The sequence below is a fragment of the Garra rufa genome, chromosome 1 (assembly GCF_049309525.1).
Source record: "Garra rufa chromosome 1, GarRuf1.0, whole genome shotgun sequence".
NCBI lineage: Eukaryota > Metazoa > Chordata > Actinopteri > Cypriniformes > Cyprinidae > Garra > Garra rufa.
Window position 1 is genome coordinate 16,249,074 of NC_133361.1, and position 17,895 is coordinate 16,266,968.

The window sequence follows — 17,895 nt, forward strand, 5'->3', positions numbered from 1 at the left end:
AATTACACGGTAAAACAGAGCTTTCAGAGCAAAACCCGCCCAATTGTTACTCAAAACTAGCCCAAAAACTGATTTTTGGAGTCGTCTTTGTTATTTTGACATGTGGAAAACCACAGTCCAGGGTTGCCAGGTTTTCACAGCAAATCCCACCCAATTGTTACTCAAAAATAGTCCAAAATTGATTTTTGGAGTCGTCTTTGTGATTTTGACTTGTGGAAATCCACAGTCCAGGGTTGCCAGGTTTCCACCGCAAAACCCGCCCAATTGTTACTTAAAAATAGCCCAAAAATTTATTTTTTTGAGCCATCTTTATGTGATTTTGACATGTAGAACAACAAAACCTGCCCCATTGTTACTCAAAACTTGCCCAAAAACTGATTTTTGGAGTCGTCTTTGTGATTTTGACATGTTGAACAGCAAAACCCGCCCAATTGTTACTCAAAACTAGCCCAAAAACTGATTTTTGGAGTCGTCTTTGTTATTTTGACATGTGGAAAACCACAGTCCAGGGTTGCCAGGTTTTCAGAGCAAAACCTGCTCAATTGTTACCAAAAAAATATAGCTCAAAAACAGATTTTTTTGAGTCGTCTTATGTGATTTTGACATGTAGAACAGCAAAATCTGCCCAATTGTTACTCAAAACTTGCCCAAAAACTGATTTTTGGAGTTGTCTTTGTAATTTTTACATATGGAAATCCACAGTCCAGGGTTGCCAGGTTTTCACAGCAAAACCCGCTCAATTGTTACTAAAAAATAGCCCAAAAATAATTTTTTTGAGCCATCTTTATGTGATTTTGACATGTAGAACAACAAAACCTGCCCCATTGTTACTCAAAACTTGCCCAAAAACTGATTTTTGGAATCGTCTTTATGTGATTTTGACATGTTGAACAGCAAAACCTGCCCAATTGTTACTCATAACTAGCCCAAAAACTTATTTTTTTGAGTCGTCTTTGTGATTTTGACAAGTGGAAATCCACAGTCCAGGGATGCTGGGTTTCACAGTAAAACCTGCCAAATTGTTACAAAAAAAAAATAGCCCAAAAACAGATTTTTGGAGTTGTCTTGATGTGATTTTGACATGTGTAAATCCACAGTCCAGGGTTGCCAGGTTTTTACAGCAAACCCCACCCAATTTCTACTCAAAAATAGCCCAAGAACTGATCTTTAACTGACTGAATTAGTGTTTCTCTCTAAAACCCTCACAGGAAGGAAATAAGGGCGGGGCCAAATGGGTGTGTCTGTTTAATATGTAAATACGAGATGCTGTCTGATTGGCTGGAGGGGTTATGATGTCATCAGCAGGAACACACACTCGTTCGTCCAAATATGGAAAGCAGAACATTCTGTGACATTTTGACTGCTATCTGGAGCGTTTGCTCGATTTCCCACAATCCTGTGTTTTTCCTCTGAGACCTTCAGTCAGAACGCAGTGATCCTCGGACGAATGTGGTCTGGATTAGATTGCCTCATTTCTGCATCTCTGTACTCTGTACAGCACATTTAATCACCGAATATCGCTTGCACAAAGAGATTTTTGCAGTCTGATGTCAAACAGCAAACTGTTTATATTCAGCAAATGATTTATTTTAGAAACGCAGCTGTGTTTTGGTGCTGGAAACAAATAGCTGAGTCATGTTTCTGCCTGAAATCAAAGGAACATATGTTTAATATGTCCTATGCTGTTAAGATGTTTTGCATTTGCAAGGAGACACTTAAACCTCCCAAATCTTTGTCACTATATCCTGAAAAAAAAGTTTATATATTAATATATAATGGTTTTATTTTTAGTATAATAACATATTTATATTTATTTTAAAATAAGATATTTATATGCATTATTGTATTATTTTTATTATTATTATTATTGGTATTAGTAGTAGTAGTTGTACAATTAAGTACATATTAATAGATAAATTGTATATTATTAAATACATATTAATAGATAAATTAATATAGTTAAAAATTAAATGATCGACTAATTATATATTACTAAATTAATTTACATGTATTATTTTAATTAAATAAGATATTTTTATGCATAATTGTGTTTTATTATTATTTTTATTACTATTATTATTAGTAGTAGTATTAAAAACATTAATAGATAAATGATGTATTAAAATTAATTTACTTTTTTAATTAAATAGTAAATAAATGACTAATTAATTTGATATTAAATTTACATTTATTATTTTAATTAAATAATAGGCCTATATGTAAATGCATTTATTGTATTTATTTATTTTATTATTTTTATTTGTAGTACTATTAAATGCATATAGATCAATTAATATATAGTTATAAAAGAAGTAAATTATTGGTAAGTTATGTATTAAATTAATTTACATTTATTTTTTAATAAAATAAATATTTATATGCGTTTTATTTGTTTTATCATCATTATTAGTTGTATTAAATACATATTAATAGATAAATTAATATAGTTATAAATTAAATTATTGACTAATTCTATATTATTAAATTAAATAATTAGCATGTATTATTTTAAAGTAATAAATTAATGTAAATGTATTCTTAATAAATCACTACATATTAGTAATAGATAAATTCATATATTTAATTATAAATTAAATTATATAACAAGTGATTATGTATTATGACAATGAATGTATTATTTATGTAATAAATGAATGTAAATGTGTTCATAATAAATTGGTACATTTAAATATAATAATAAAATACATCAATTAAAATTAATTATAAGTTAATATATATTTATGTATAATGTATTCATGTGACTATAATTTGAAAAGATATGAACAAAACATCTCAGTGTGTGGCTTCAGTTCAGTCATGATCATAATCTCAACGCAAAGCTCTTTGTCTGATTCACTCTGGTTCTTTAGCTTTGTTTCTGCTGGACCTAAAGAGCGTTTGCTGTAGAAAAGGAAGCCTTGAGACGGACGTTTAAAATTAGACTCGCAGGAGACCCAAGTGTGTCAGACGTATCTGTGTCAAACTCATCTCCTCACGAACGAGCCTCGTGCTCACATTTTACACCCCTTTACTGCCCTTATCAGACAATCAGAGATTTCACAAGGGAGTTTACAGCCATTTCACGTTACGCTTGAGAAATGTGGCTTTAGACAGTCTGCTTTAATACAACAAAGAAGAAACAATAGTGTCTGGATATTTGTTCATTTTTACATTTATTTAGAAAAATGGCCACCATTTTTAGTAACCAAAAAGCATGTCTAATTACTTAAACATACAGTTAAACAGTTTATTAAAGATTTAACAAAAAAATGCATTTAATAAAAACATGATCCAGACACAAATTAACTTTATATAATATAAAGTCCATTTAGTTTTAGTAGTAGTAGTTTGAGTCGTCTTTATGTGATTTTGACATGTGGAAATCCACAGTCCAGGGTTGCCAGTTTTTCACAGCAAAACCCACCCAGATGTTATTCATAACTAGCCCAAAATTAGATTTTTGTAGTCATCTTTATGTGATTCTGACATGTGGAAATCCACAGTCAAGGGTTGCCAGTTTTTCACAGTAAAAGCCACCCAACTGTTACTCAAAACAAAGCCCAAAATGTAATTTTGGAGTCGTCTTTATGTGATTTTGGCATGTGGAAATCTACACTCCAGGGATGCCAGTTTTTCACAGTGAAACCCGCCCAACTGTTACTCAAAACCATCCAAAAAACGGATTTTTGTAGTCGTCTTTATGTGATTTTGACATGTAGAAATCCACTGTCAAGGGTTGCCAGATTTTTAAAGGAAAACCCACCCAATTGTTACTCAAAACTACTCCAAAATTTGATTTTTAGAGTTGTCTTTATGTGATTTTGACATGTGGAAATCCACAGTCAAGGGTTGCCAGTTTTTCACAGTAAAAGCCACCCAACTGTTACTCAAAACAAAGCCCAAAATGTAATTTTGGAGTCGTCTTTATGTGATTTTGGCATGTGGAAATCTACACTCCAGGGATGCCAGTTTTTCACAGTGAAACCCGCCCAACTGTTACTCAAAACCATCCAAAAAACGGATTTTTGTAGTCGTCTTTATGTGATTTTGACATGTAGAAATCCACTGTCAAGGGTTGCCAGATTTTTAAAGGAAAACCCACCCAATTGTTACTCAAAACTACTCCAAAATTTGATTTTTAGAGTTGTCTTTATGTGATTTTGACATGTGGAAATCCACAGTCCAGGGTTGCCAGGTTTTCACAGTAAAAGCCACCCAACTGTTACTCAAAAAAAAAAAAGCCCAAAATTTTATTTTGGAGTCGTCTTTATGTGATTTTGGCATGTGGAAATCCACACTTCAGGGTTGCCAGTTTTTCACAGTGAAACCCGCCCAACTGTTACTCAAAACGATCCAAAAAACGGATTTTTGTAGTCGTCTTTATGTGATTTTGACATGTAGAAATCCACTGTCAAGGGTTGCCAGGTTATTAAAGGAAAACCCACCCAATTGTTACTCAAAACTAGTCCAAAATTAGATTTTTAGAGTCGTTTTTATGTGATTTTGACATGTGGAAATCCACAGTCCAGGGTTGCCAGGTTTTTAAAGCAAAACCCAGCCAGTTGTTACTCAAAACTAGCCCCAAAACTGATTTGTATGCCAAAAGTCATTAGGATATTAAGTAAAGATCATGTTACATGAAAATATTTTGTAAATTTCCTACCGTAAATATATTATTTTTTTTATCTGGAATCTGAGGGTGTAGTATCTTGGCCAAATATTGTCCTATCCTAAGTTATATATTCAGCTTTCAAATTTTGTATAAATCTCAATTTTTAAGAATGACCCTTATGACTGGTTTTGTGGTCCAGGGTAACATTTATTTGTAGCCAGAACCACAAAAACATATTAAGTCTGATTAAAAACAGATTTTTGAACTCGTGTAAACCGATTTTGTTGTGATGACGTTTGTGATTGACGTTTACATGAAAATTATGCTCTGCATTTTCTTGGAAACATGTCATATATATGAACTGGTAAATTGTTGCAAGTTGGAAAAAGCAGCACAATCTTAATGGAGTATTAAGAAAGTGCTTGTGGTTTTTGCGTGCGGTGCAATCATCGGACGAACCATTCATCCAGTTCAGAGAGAGAAAGAGCAGAAATGAAAGAAACCGAGACAGAAACGTGTGGAATAACTCAACCGCTCTTTGATAAAGCTGATAAACACTCTGGGCGCTGGAGCGCTGATGGGTGGTCGAGCACAAGAAGGGACTAATGACCATTTTTACGAGATGAACGACACCACATGTTGTAATTGTGGAACGCATTAAAAGTGCAAACTCACGTCTGTCATTACAGAATCACAGCGTAAGCAGATTACGTCTTCTGCTTAAATATCATCTGCACAGTTTAGTTTAAAAGCGTTTTGCGAGAAAATACTGGTTTATGAGTGCTAAAACTACATTTCCAATCATTCCTGGTTGAGCTGCACATAATGCTTGTTTGTTTTGTACAATTAGTGCATTTAGTTTCAAATTCTGCGTTTATGATAGTGTAAGTTTTAACTCCTGACTCTTGACGTCCCATGAGATGCATGCAGTTTGATGGCGAGCAGCTGTTTGGGGTCATGAGAACGGCCCAGCGGTCGTGTCGCTAGCTGTCTGCCGTTTAGGCGCAAATGGAGTGTTGCAGATGTGTTTTCTCAAGCGTTTTTCACATGCAAACTCCACCAATGCTGGAGCCGATTGAACCACTGATTAACCAGTAATAATACCTTAATCATTCCCATTAACTTACCAACTTTTGGCCATTTTGAGACCAAACAGGAAACCGTGTGTCCAGCTATTGTAGAAACCTTTTTTTTTTGCTGGTCCATTTTAACTGGGAAATATCAGGTAAATTTAAAATTGTGGTTCCAAGTCTGGTCTGGAATTTCTTTGTAAAATCTGTTTGGCTTTCCAATGGCAACGTGTTTGGGAAACTTTGAGTCAGTTCCAGGCTTGTTCCCATAAATTTTGCCGATTGAACCACTGATTAACCAGTACTACCTTAATCATTCCCAATAACTTACCAACATTTGGCCATTTTGGGACCAAACAGGAAATCGTGTGTCCAGCTATTGTAGAAACCTTTTTTTGCTGGTCCATTTTAACTAGAAAATATCAGGTAAATTTAAAATGTAATTGCCATTTTGGGACCAAACGGCTGGTCAGCAGACGTCTCCAAAACCTACAGCCAAATGTGTTATTAATTGACCAGGGTGCGTCGGCGTTTATGTAGATCTTCTCGAAACGACCAAAGTTTACTGTACTTGCTGATATGCTTTCTCTCTAGCATTGTCATAAACTGGCTTTAGATTAGTCACCCGCTCTCTAGATACCAGCACCGGTCACTGTTAAACTACCAGCTCGAAACATAAGATCGTCTGCCATTACAAACACATTGAATCACTGCTTTTAAATCTGGATCAGCCAAAGTCCTCCCATGTGGGAATCTGTTTCTTGCTCAGGGTGTGGAAGAAAGTCAAGCACTAAAATAACTCATGGGCCTGACAGACTCAATGGAGTGTGCCGCTGTAAATCGCTAACCACCCAAACCAGTTTCCCGGGCGCGGAGAATGCCACGGAGACAGAGGAAACCGTGTGTCCTGCTATAGTAGGAACCATTTTAACTGGGAAATATCACAGAAGGTCTGGTCTGGAATTTCTTTGTAAAATCTGTTTGGCCCACCAATGGTAGTTTGGGAAACTTTGAGTCATTTCCAGGCTTGTTCCCATTAATTTTGCTCGTTCGACACCACTGTATAATTGGCAAAAAGGTCAAGCACAAAGGTGTTTTCTGGAATGTCCAATGAAGGCGTTCGCAGGATTGTCACTAATGGTTGTGTGTGTTGGTCTGATCTGGTAAGACCTGTTGCGTCCCTCCCTCTCCTGTAGCTGGAGCGCTTTGAGATGCAGTGGAGCGTGGGAACCGCTAGCGGCCATCTTGTGCCTGCTTGGGCTTGCTGTGTTGTGGTTCAGTTGAACTCGGTGATTGTTTGTGTCTCTGGGCGACTGCGCTGAGCTGCGCTAACCTGACACCTGCGTGAGTTCACCCACCTGACGAGTTCCTTCCCGCCAAGAGCTTTTCGTCAACACCGCGAGATCCAAACCACCCAGAGTCACTCGCCACTATCATTGAATGTTTTTACCTCAGGAAACACACTGAACCATCCGCTTTTAGATTTTCTTCTATCTTCGGTTGTTTTGGTTTTTGGAAGATGAATGCATCACACAACCTGTCTATGTTTCATCTGTCTAATTCGACTATACTACTGAGTATATTCTACTGAGTGCAGCATTACAAGCATGTTTTTTTTTTGCTATTAAAAAAGAAAGAAGCAAGCCCAGCTCATGACAAAACGCAACACAAAAATACTTTCTAAAAAAAAGTAACTGAGCAACACAATTTGTTACTTTTTTTAATGGAGTAATGCAATATTGTAGTCAGTGTTGGGGTAACACATTAAAAGTATGTTTTTTTTTTGTTATTAAAAAGAAATAAGCAAGCCTAGCTCATGTGACAAAAAGTCATTCAACAGTAACAACATTACTTTCCATAAAAAGTAACTAAGTAACGCAGTTTGTTACTTTTTTTTAAATAGAGTAACGCAATATTGTAATCAGTGTTGGAGTAACGCATTATAAGTATGGATTTTTCTGTTATTAAAAATAAATAAGCATGCCCAGCTCATGTGACAAAAAAAAAATACAACAGTAACATAAACTGCATTACTTTTTATGGAAAGTAATGTTGTTACTTTTTTAATGGAGTAATGCAATATTGTAATCAGTGTTGGGTTAACATATTAGAAGTATGTTTTTTTTTTGTCATGGAAAAAAATAAATAAGCAAGACCAGCTCATATGACAAAACGTAACGCAAAAGTAATGCATTACGTTCCATAAAAAGTTACTATGTAACGTAGTTTGTTACTTTTTTTAATTGAGTAATGCATTATTGTAATCCATGTTGGAGTAACGCATTACAAGTACAGATTTTTGTTGTTATTAAAAAAAAAGAAAGTCCAGCTTATATGACAAAAAGTAATGCCAAAGTAACATAACACATTACTTTCCATAAAACGTAACTAAGTAACGCAAGTTGTTACTTTTTTTATGGAGTAACGCAATATTGTAATCAGTGTTGGGGTGATGCATTAGCAGTGGTGGAGGAAGTACTTAAGTTTAGTACTTAAGTAAAAGTACAACTACCCTGCAAAATATATACTTAAGTAAAAGTATAATTACTACATCAACATCTTACTTAAGTAAAAGTCCTAAGTACATACTTTTAAATTTACTTTAAAGTAATTTTTTAAGTAAAAGTATTTTTTTAAGTAAAATGTTTGAAACATATTATACTGGTGTGATATTTTTGTTATGTTGACATCTGTTTTTCTATAACAGTCATAGCACCATGTCATAGCAAGTTAGTAACTTAAATATTAATAACTAGCATTGCATGTCTTACCTCTATATGTTTCTTCAAATTTGAAGGGGAGTTTTTAAACGCTAACAATTTTTTTGCGTTGAGGTAGGCACTTGACACATTGAAAACGCCAGGAGTCATTCTTTGAACCTTTAAATTCAAATAACTTGCTTAAATAAGGCCAGGGGTGTCTCTCAGAATCAGAGATACAGGGCACAGGCTCAAGCTCAGTCGACGTTGTTGGCTCTTCGTCCATGTTTGATATTTGGTGTCCTTTTCTTCGATTTACATCAGTTCCGCGTTGTTTCAAAACGCGCGCTCACTATTTTTCGCCTTGAGTTCTTTGACCAATCAGATCTCCGATCTGTTTCAACGTGCATTGGCCAGCAACACCAAAACGTCAGTCGACCAAAAAAAATTTATGCAAGATTCGGAAGGATGTAACGACACGCATTTTAATAATGTAGTGGAGTACAAAGTACAGATAATTGCTGAAAAATCTACTTGAGTAAAAGTAAAAGTATGCATTATTTTTTTTACTTAAGTAAAGTATAGATACGTAAAAATTTACTTAAGTACAGTAACGAAGTACAAATACTTCGTTACATTGCACCACTGTGCATTAGAAGTATGTTTTTTTGTTATTAAAAAATAAATAAGAGAGCCCAGCTCAGGTAACAAAAATTAACACAAAAGTAACAACACATTACTTTCCACTTTCCATAAAAAGTAACTAAGTAACGCAATTAACATTTTTCTAATGGAGTACCACAATATTGTAATCAGTGTTGGGGTTAATGCATTTCAAGTAACACAAGTAACTTTTTAAAGCTGATTTTTTTTTTGGCACAAGATAATGCATTACTGGCCATAAACTAATTAAGTAACGCAAGTTGTTACTTTTTAATGGAGTAATGCAATACTGTAATCAGTGTTGGGGGTAATGCAAGTTACAAAATCAGATTACTTTTTCAAGTAACTAGTGAAGTAGCGCATTACTTATAAATTTACAAGAAAATATTTGAGTTACTTTTTAATTGGCTAAGTAACACAAGAGGCATTTTCTTCAGCCTGTGGTTTATCAATTATCAAAGGGTCTTTATAGTCACCAAAAATATAACTTTTTTTAATAAAAAATGCATAAAAATAAGCAAGCCTAGTTTGTGTGGCAAAAAGTAACATAGTACATTACTTTGCATAAAAAGTAACTAAGTAATGCAAGTTGTTACTTTTTTATGGAGTAACGCAATATTGTAATCATAAATGGTTGCAAGTAATGCAAGTTACATAATCGGATTACTTTTTCCAAGTAACTAGTAAAGTGACGCATTACTTTTACATTTACAAGAATATTAGTTACTTTTTTGAAATACTTACTTTGTTACTGTGTTTTCCCATTAATTGAATGACAGCTCTCCTGTCTCCATTTTTGCCTTTACAGTTGCCAAAAACATAACTTTGGGGTTTTGCTATTAAAAATAAATAAGCTAGCACAGCTCAGCTCAGATAACAAAAAAGTCATGTAAAACTAACATAATCCATTACTTTCCATAAAAACTTTGTAACACAGTTTTTTTTTTTTTTTTACGAAGTAACACAATATTGTAATGCATCACTTTTAAAAGTAACTTTCCCTAACACTCACAGTAACACATGAATCTGATTGAGAATACCGTAGAGCTTTATCAGACGCGCAGTCATTGAGTGGCGACTTGTGGTTTATTTTCCAGAACCTTTACTTTGACCGTTCCTCAGCAGCAAAACTATCTTCCCAAGCCTCTAAAACATTCAAAATGTATCTTTTCTCTGATTTCACAATGTCTTTTATCTCTCCCTGGCCTGTTTTTTAATGTTATTTAATGTTATACTAATCACTTAGTCATATTTCTTGTTTCTAAGGAACTTTGGATACGGAATGACTGTTAGTTTGGTAAAAGTAAAAGGAATGCAAAGTTTTTTCTGATTTATTTATTGTATTTCACTAACTCGTTACGGATATATGGCTAATTTGTGTTGTTTTATTTGCATTTAGCATTGTTTTTCCCTTCTGTCAGTGATCTGAACAAGCCTCTGACCCACCGGAGACCCGCTGCTCTCTGACACGTAGTTTAAACAAGCGCACCATTGTCTAAACACATCTCTGAATGGTATAATCAACAATGTGTTTGGCCCGACCGCATTTAAAACAAAACGTCCCGCGTACAGTGTTTATCAGCACCAGTGTGTGTCTGAGATGCTGCGACTGTAATTACGGCCGGCGCTGTCATTTCATGTGGCCGCCAGGAGCGTGAGCTCACCTTACTGAAATTTGCTGTGTTTTACGAGCTGCTGACCTAACATTTGTTTGGACGTGCGATACAGACCCGGCATTCCTGGCGACTTGCATAAGAACAGCAAGAAAAGCAAAAAGCGCTCTGTCGTAGATCTGTTTCTTGTTTGTTAGCATCAGTTGAAGAGCCTTTTCAGCTGCTGGTTATTTTATACATACACCGCCACTCAAAAGTTTGGGATCTTTTTAAAAGAGACTTTTCTGATCATCGAGGCTCCATTTATTTGTTTTAAAATACAGAAAAAAATGTAATATTGTGAAATACTATTGCTATTTAAAATAATGGTTCTCTGTTTTATAGTACTTTGAAATATAATTTATTCCTGAATTTTCAGCATCATTACTCCAGTCTTCAGTGTCACATGATCCTTCAGAAATCATTCTAATATGCTGATTTATTATCAATGTTGGAAACAGTTGTGCTGGTGAATTATTATTTTTTTTTTTTTGCTGCCCAAAATGTTTGGGATCAGTAATTTTTAATGTTTTTAAGGCGAGACACTGCAGGTGAATAGGGTAAAAAAAAAAATAGTTATGACCTTACTTACCCAGTTGATTGATAACATTGATAAATGCAAACATTTTTTTGTATTACAAGTTTTCTACAATGTTAAGTTTTAATATGCAAATGAGATATTATTTATTGAAATATGCGCTAATTTGCATACATTACTAGTACAAAAATCCAAACACTGGATGAAGTAGGTTTTGAATTTATTTATTTATTTATTTTTTACATATTAGAGTCAAATGTTTTTACAGAGGAGATTTTGGGCATCTCATTTTGTCACTCCATAATTCAGAAAAAAAAAAAAAAAAAAAAAACTTAGAACAGGCAGAAAACTGTAATTTTTTTTTTTTTTTTTACCATTTTAATGGAAAAAAAAATGTAAAAAAAAAATATAGTCAGGAATCAAAATGTAAAAATAATTTAGTTTAAAAATATGCACTGTAATTGAAATCTATTGACACAAATAGATAAAGTGCAATAAAAGAAACACTTAACAGTGTCTTTTGGGTTTTTTCTTTCCACTAGTCTGAAAAAAACAATTTATGAAAAACCAAAAAGCCCAAAATATCAAACTTCACGGGTGCATTAAAAAAACAGCGTTTTTGCCTGCAGTTTCTCCCCTTAAAATAAAAATTGCAATATTTTGAATTGCAATAATATTTTATAATATTTTTTTCTGCATTTTTTTTAAATCAAATAAATGGAACTTTGAGCATAAGACCCTTTAAAAAAAAAAAAAAAAAAAACATTAAAAATGACTGATCCCAAACTTTTGAGTGGCAGTGTATATATTTATGTATTTATTTTTGCAATGGCCCACTCTAAGTTACATTAACAGATAATTGGAGGAATCAAATTCTCAGACATTATAAACACATTTTAGTCTAGAACAGCATGCAAAAAAAATAACAAGGACGTTTATTATTAAATAAACTGAAAGGCTTCTTCAGATGGATCGTGTAATCTTCCAATCTTGCCGTTTCTTGTTTATTCTGCTGGTCAGTGTTTGAAATAAACATTATTAAACATGCTTGTTATTAATGTCTGCACTTCTGTAAAGTTTGTGTCCATGAATGCTCCATAAACAATGGTTTCTCTGATCCGTAACGTCCTGCTCTCTCATCTCTCGTCTCTAGCAACCATGTCGGACGCCGACAAGTTCCTGTACGTGGACCGTAACATGGTCAACAACCCGCTGGCGCAGGCCGACTGGGCCACCAAGAAGCTGGTGTGGGTGCCGTCGGAGCGCCTGGGGTTCGAGCCCGGCTCCATAAAGGAGGAGCACGGCGATGAGGTGGTGGTGGAGCTGTCCGACTCGGGGAAGAAGGTGCGGGTCAACAAGGACGACATCCAGAAGATGAACCCGCCCAAGTTCAGCAAGGTGGAGGACATGGCCGAGCTCACCTGCCTGAACGAGGCGTCCGTGCTGCACAACCTGAAGGAGCGATACTACTCCGGCCTCATATACGTGAGTCTGAACACTTTAAGACCATGTGTGGAGTTTGAACCCTGTAGAGTCTGAGATATATCAGGCTTTTGTGGCTCACATAGTATGATGTGGTCAGAATATGAAGGAAATAACAAAACAAGCTGATCAAAAATAGACAAATGCTATTTCTATGACCAATATTGATGAAATTCTGATGCTTGCAATTAAAGGAGTAGTTCACTTCTAGAACTAAAATTTACAGATAATGTACTGTTTATGTCTTTCTTTCTTCAGTCGTAAGGAAATTGTTTTTTGAGGAAAACATTTCAGGATTTCTCTCAATACAATGGACGTCTATGGTGCCCCTGAGTTTGAACGTCCAAAATGCAGTTTAAACGCAGCTTCAAATGGCTCTAAACGATCCCAGCCGACGAAGAAGGGTCTTATCTAGCAAAATGATCAGTAATTTTTTTTAAATAAATTACAATTTATATAGTTTTTAACCTCAAATGCTCATCTTGTCTAGCTGTGTGAGTACTCTGTGTAGAGATTAAAAAGTATATCAATTGTAAATGTTTTTAGAAAATAACCAATCATTTCACTAGATAAGACCCTTTTTCCTCAGCTGGGATCATTTAGAGCCCTTTGAAGCTGCACTAAAACTGCATTTTGGAAGTTCAAACTTGGGGCACCATCTAAGTCCACTATATGGAGAGAAATCCTGAAATATTTTCCTCACAACCAAAGAAAGACATTAACATCTTGGATGACAAGTGCATTACCTGTACATTTTTGTTCTGGAATTGAGCTAATTCTTGATGTTCAGGTACAAGTCAATTCACTGATTTTTTTCTGACTTAAAGGAGTAGTTCACTTTCAGAACAACAATTTCCAGGTAATGTACTCACCCCCTTGTCATCCAAGATGTTTGTCTTTCTTTCTTCAATCGTAAGGAAATTGTTTTTTGAGGAAAACATTTCAGGATTTCTCTCCATATAATGGACTTATATGATGCCCCCGAGTTTGAACTTCCAAAATGCAGCTTAAATGCAGCTTTAAAGGGCTCTAAACGATTACAGCCGAGGAAGAAGGGTCTTATCTAGCGAAACGATCAGTTATTTACTAAAAACATTTACAATTTATATACTTTTTAATCTCAAATGCTCATCTTGTCTAGCTCTGTGTGTACTCTGTTTAGAGATTAAAAAGCATATAAATTGTACATGTTTTTTGAAAATAACCAATCATTTCGCTAGATAAGGCCCTTCTTCCTCAACTGGGATCGTTTAGAGCCCTTTGAAGCTGCATTTAAACTGCATTTTAGAAGTTCAAACTTGGGGGCACCATAGAAGTCAACTACATGGAGAGAAATCCTGAAATGTTTTCCTCAACAAAAAAAAAAACACTATTTCTTTTCAACCAAAGAAAGACATGAACATCTTGGATGATTCATGAGTGCATTACCTGTAAATGTTTGTTCTGGAAGTGAACTAATCCTTGAAGTTCAGGTACAAGTCAATTCACTGACTTTTTTTCTTGAAGTTTTCTTAGTTAAGAACATGGGTTGGAGCTCTTCATTTTGAACTCTCAACATGTTTTAGATAGAATAATTTAACTTGAAGGTTTGGAAAAAACTGAACATTTTGTACATTTTCATGTCAACAAATAGTGTATCTTGGACTTCATACCGTGATATTATCTCTAGAATATATAAAATGATCTCCAATAATATCTTCAATAATATGTCTTAGTAAGATGAGATTTAAATGATCCAAATATAATGCAATGCAATCCAATGATGATTGAGAGATGAACAAAGATGTTTTAGAGACTTGTGAAGATCATTCCTCCACTGAGGAACAGTGAAAGTTACGCTTCTGGAAACAAACTTTCCTTAAAAGATCCTGCTGATTAGATTTGAGAAACATTGCTTTTTCTAAAAAATGATTCAGGGATGATCAAGTAAAGCCAAGCTGCTTTAGTCCAGTAAGTGTTCATCTGGAAATATTACCACAGTTATTCTTACTTTAGAAAAATCAGTAAAGTTTTGACAGCAAAAAGACTTCAGCACAAGCTGAAGGTACACTATCGCTTCACGATGCCATAGAAGAACCTTTTTTGTCTAAATGGTTCCATAAAGAACCTTTAACATCTGAAGAACCTTTTTGTTTCACAAAAGGTTCTTTGTGGTGAAAGAAAGTTCTTCAGATTATAAAAAGGTAAGAAAGAGATGGTTCTTTAAAGAACCTTTGACTGAATGGTTCTTTGTGAAACCAAAAATGGTTCTTCTATGGCATCGCTGTGAACAACCTTTTATAGCACCTTTATTTTTAAGAGTGTAGACCTTTGTACAATTCGACTAAAAGACCTTTTACTTGCTAATAAAGTCCAAACATTCAAACAGACGATTGAAGAAATGGAGTAGGTTGTAAACAACAGGTTTAACAACAAAGTTTTGATCACGTTTAATCAATTAGACGCCTTTGTGCATCAAATATAGTACAGTAAGCTTCATAGGGTTAACTATGACCTGAAATCCCACAAGTCCACAGCCACATCAGTTTGATTGTTTTCTTATTCATTGTTTTTATGGGTCGAAGGTGTTGTTTTTGAGGAACAGTAAGAGATTTGACAGCCTTGAATGTAGATAGTAGGGTCTCGCTGACCTGCCTGTTGAAATTGTTTAGTGGCGTTACTTTAAACAGGAAGCCGTAGGAACAATGTGCTCCAGAGGGACAGGAAATGATGTGGTGGGGGGGTTTGAGTTGAAGAATGATGGCGAAGGAGACGAGGGGAGCAGAAATGTGTCTGAGAAAAGACATCTCTACTCTCTACTAGGTTCATCTAATCTGGTTAAGATAAGTCAGGGTTGGTTTATCCAGTCTAGGTTGCGCTTTTTTGATCTGAATCCTTTCAGATTGGTTCTAAACCGATCTGAAACGTCAACAGCATAGCAACAGAGTGTCGAACTGGTAAAAAACACTTGCAGGTTCTTCAGAAAATTGTGTTTTTTTTGTAATGGGCAAAATAGTTACATTAACAGAAAATAAAAAAGTTATATTTTTCTGCATAAAAACAGGTTTCACTTCAGCTTTTTGATAATATTTTGTTCTTGTGGTTTCATAACAAAAAAGTAACCATTGCAACCAGGGTTTGAAATTAACACCCGCCAAATGCGGGTAAAAATCAGCTGTGGCGGGTAAACTTCCCGAAAATCTCCCCAAGCCAAATCTGCGCAGGTTTAGTGCAAATACTGAACTCGTGAGACATCATGACATTAAAGATAAAGTATATTGCAAATAAAACAAACAAAACAGTCCTACAGAAATGCACGCATTCACGACTATGTGATGTTTTTACACTTTCTGATCAAGCTTTTTCAAGCCGACTTAGAGGAGTAGTTCACTTTCAGAACAACAATTTACAGATAATTTATTCACCCCCTTGTCATCCAAGATGTTTGTCTTTTTTTTCTTCAGTCGTCAAGAAATTATGTTTTTTGAGATAAACATATCTGGAAATTTCTCCATATAATGGACTTAAATGGTGCCCCGATTTTTGAATCTTCAAAATGCCATTTAAATGCAGTTTAAATGCAGCTTCAAATGGCTGTAAATGATCCCAGCCGACGAAGAAGGGTCTTGTCTACCGAAACGTTCGGCCATTTTCTTGGAAAAATATATTTTTATATACCTTTTAAGCACTGAAACTCGTCCAGCACTAGGGCTTGTGTGCATGTTCCCGACTCTACGTACTCATGTCGAAAGGTCACACGTGACGTATGTGAATCTACAGACCCAGTGTTTACAAAGCAAACTTGAGAAGAGAGAAGTTCAACCCGAACAAACACTCTTTAGCAACAAGGTACAAGATAAAGTACAATGATGTCCGACGACTTTGAAGCTGGAGGAGCACATGAGATGGAGTTTTTCACCGTTTCCTACCTTTTTGAGCCTGAATACTGAACTCTGTCAGAGAGAGAAAACTGCGGCGGCGGCGACACAAGCCTCGGGCAGACCGCGTTCAAACGAGACGAGATGGTGGCGCAAGTGTGGAAAATGCCAGCCATTTCCAGCGGAGCAGGAATCTCAGTGCTGTCACGACTGGACCACATCTGTTCCACTGTTACAAACAATCGGCGAGTCAGGTGATGGGACTGCTTCAAGCATTCGCTGCGTTACAGAGCACAGTGGACGCAGTACGTAGAGACGTGAACGCGCACTACAAGCCCTAGTGCTGGATGAGTTTCAGTGCTTAAAAGGTATGTAAAAATATATTTTTCTAAAAAAATGACCAAACGTTTCGGTAGACAAGACCCTTCTTCGTCGGCTGGGATCGTTTACAGCCATTTGAAGCCGCATTTAAACTGCATTTAAACGGCATTTTGAAGATTCAAAAATCGGGGCACCATTTAAGTCCATTATATGGAGAAATTTCCAGATATGTTTATCTCAAAAAACATAATTTCTTGACGACTGAAGAAAAAAAGACATAAATATCTTGGAAGACAAGGGGGTGAGTAAATTACATGTAAATTGTTGTTCTGAAAGTGAACTACTACTTTAAAGTTTGTCTTGACAAACTTTTCTAGTTTTAAATTGTAAAAATATTTGACTGTATTTTTGATCAAATAAATGCAGCCTTGAAGAGCAGAAGAGACCTTTTTCAAAGTCCCAAATGAAGTGTTTGTGGTCTGGTTGTGACTGACTGTCTCTGTTGTCCACAGACGTATTCGGGTCTGTTCTGTGTGGTCATCAACCCCTACAAGAACCTGCCCATCTACTCAGAGGAGATCGTAGACATGTACAAGGGCAAGAAACGACACGAGATGCCTCCACACATCTACGCTATCACAGACACGGCCTACAGGAGCATGATGCAGGGTAAACACACTTTACTCTCTTTGTCCTCTCTCTGATGGCATAAAACTCAAACCGATCCTCGCAAAGATAGCTGTACAAGCACAAACACGCACATTCACACTCGTCCCACAGGATGCACAGTCTGAATGACAGGAAGAGGAATCGGCTGAAATGCAACTGAAAGAATTCCAGCAGTTACACAATAGAGTCATTTCATTAGTCCAACACAGACAAAACATAAATGATTACGTCATTAATTTAGACTAATTATGTGTACGTATGTCCTGAAATCTAAATAGATTTGATCAGCTTTTCTCTGCTGTCAGAACAATAAACAACTATGAAAACAGGAT

At 35.5% G+C, this 17,895-nt stretch overlaps 1 protein-coding gene across 1 annotated transcript in view; it reads left to right on the forward strand.

Moving 5' to 3' along the window:
- LOC141290366 (myosin-9) overlaps positions 1–17,598 on the forward strand; it is a 29,080-nt gene extending 11,482 nt beyond the window's left edge. The window contains exons 2-3 of the mRNA XM_073822537.1: positions 12,388–12,719; positions 17,407–17,598. Of these exons, the coding sequence (XP_073678638.1) occupies positions 12,393–12,719; positions 17,407–17,598 (519 nt within the window). The 5' untranslated portion in view covers positions 12,388–12,392. The remainder of the gene's footprint in view (positions 1–12,387; positions 12,720–17,406) is intronic.
- Positions 17,599–17,895: the final 297 nt, after the last annotated feature.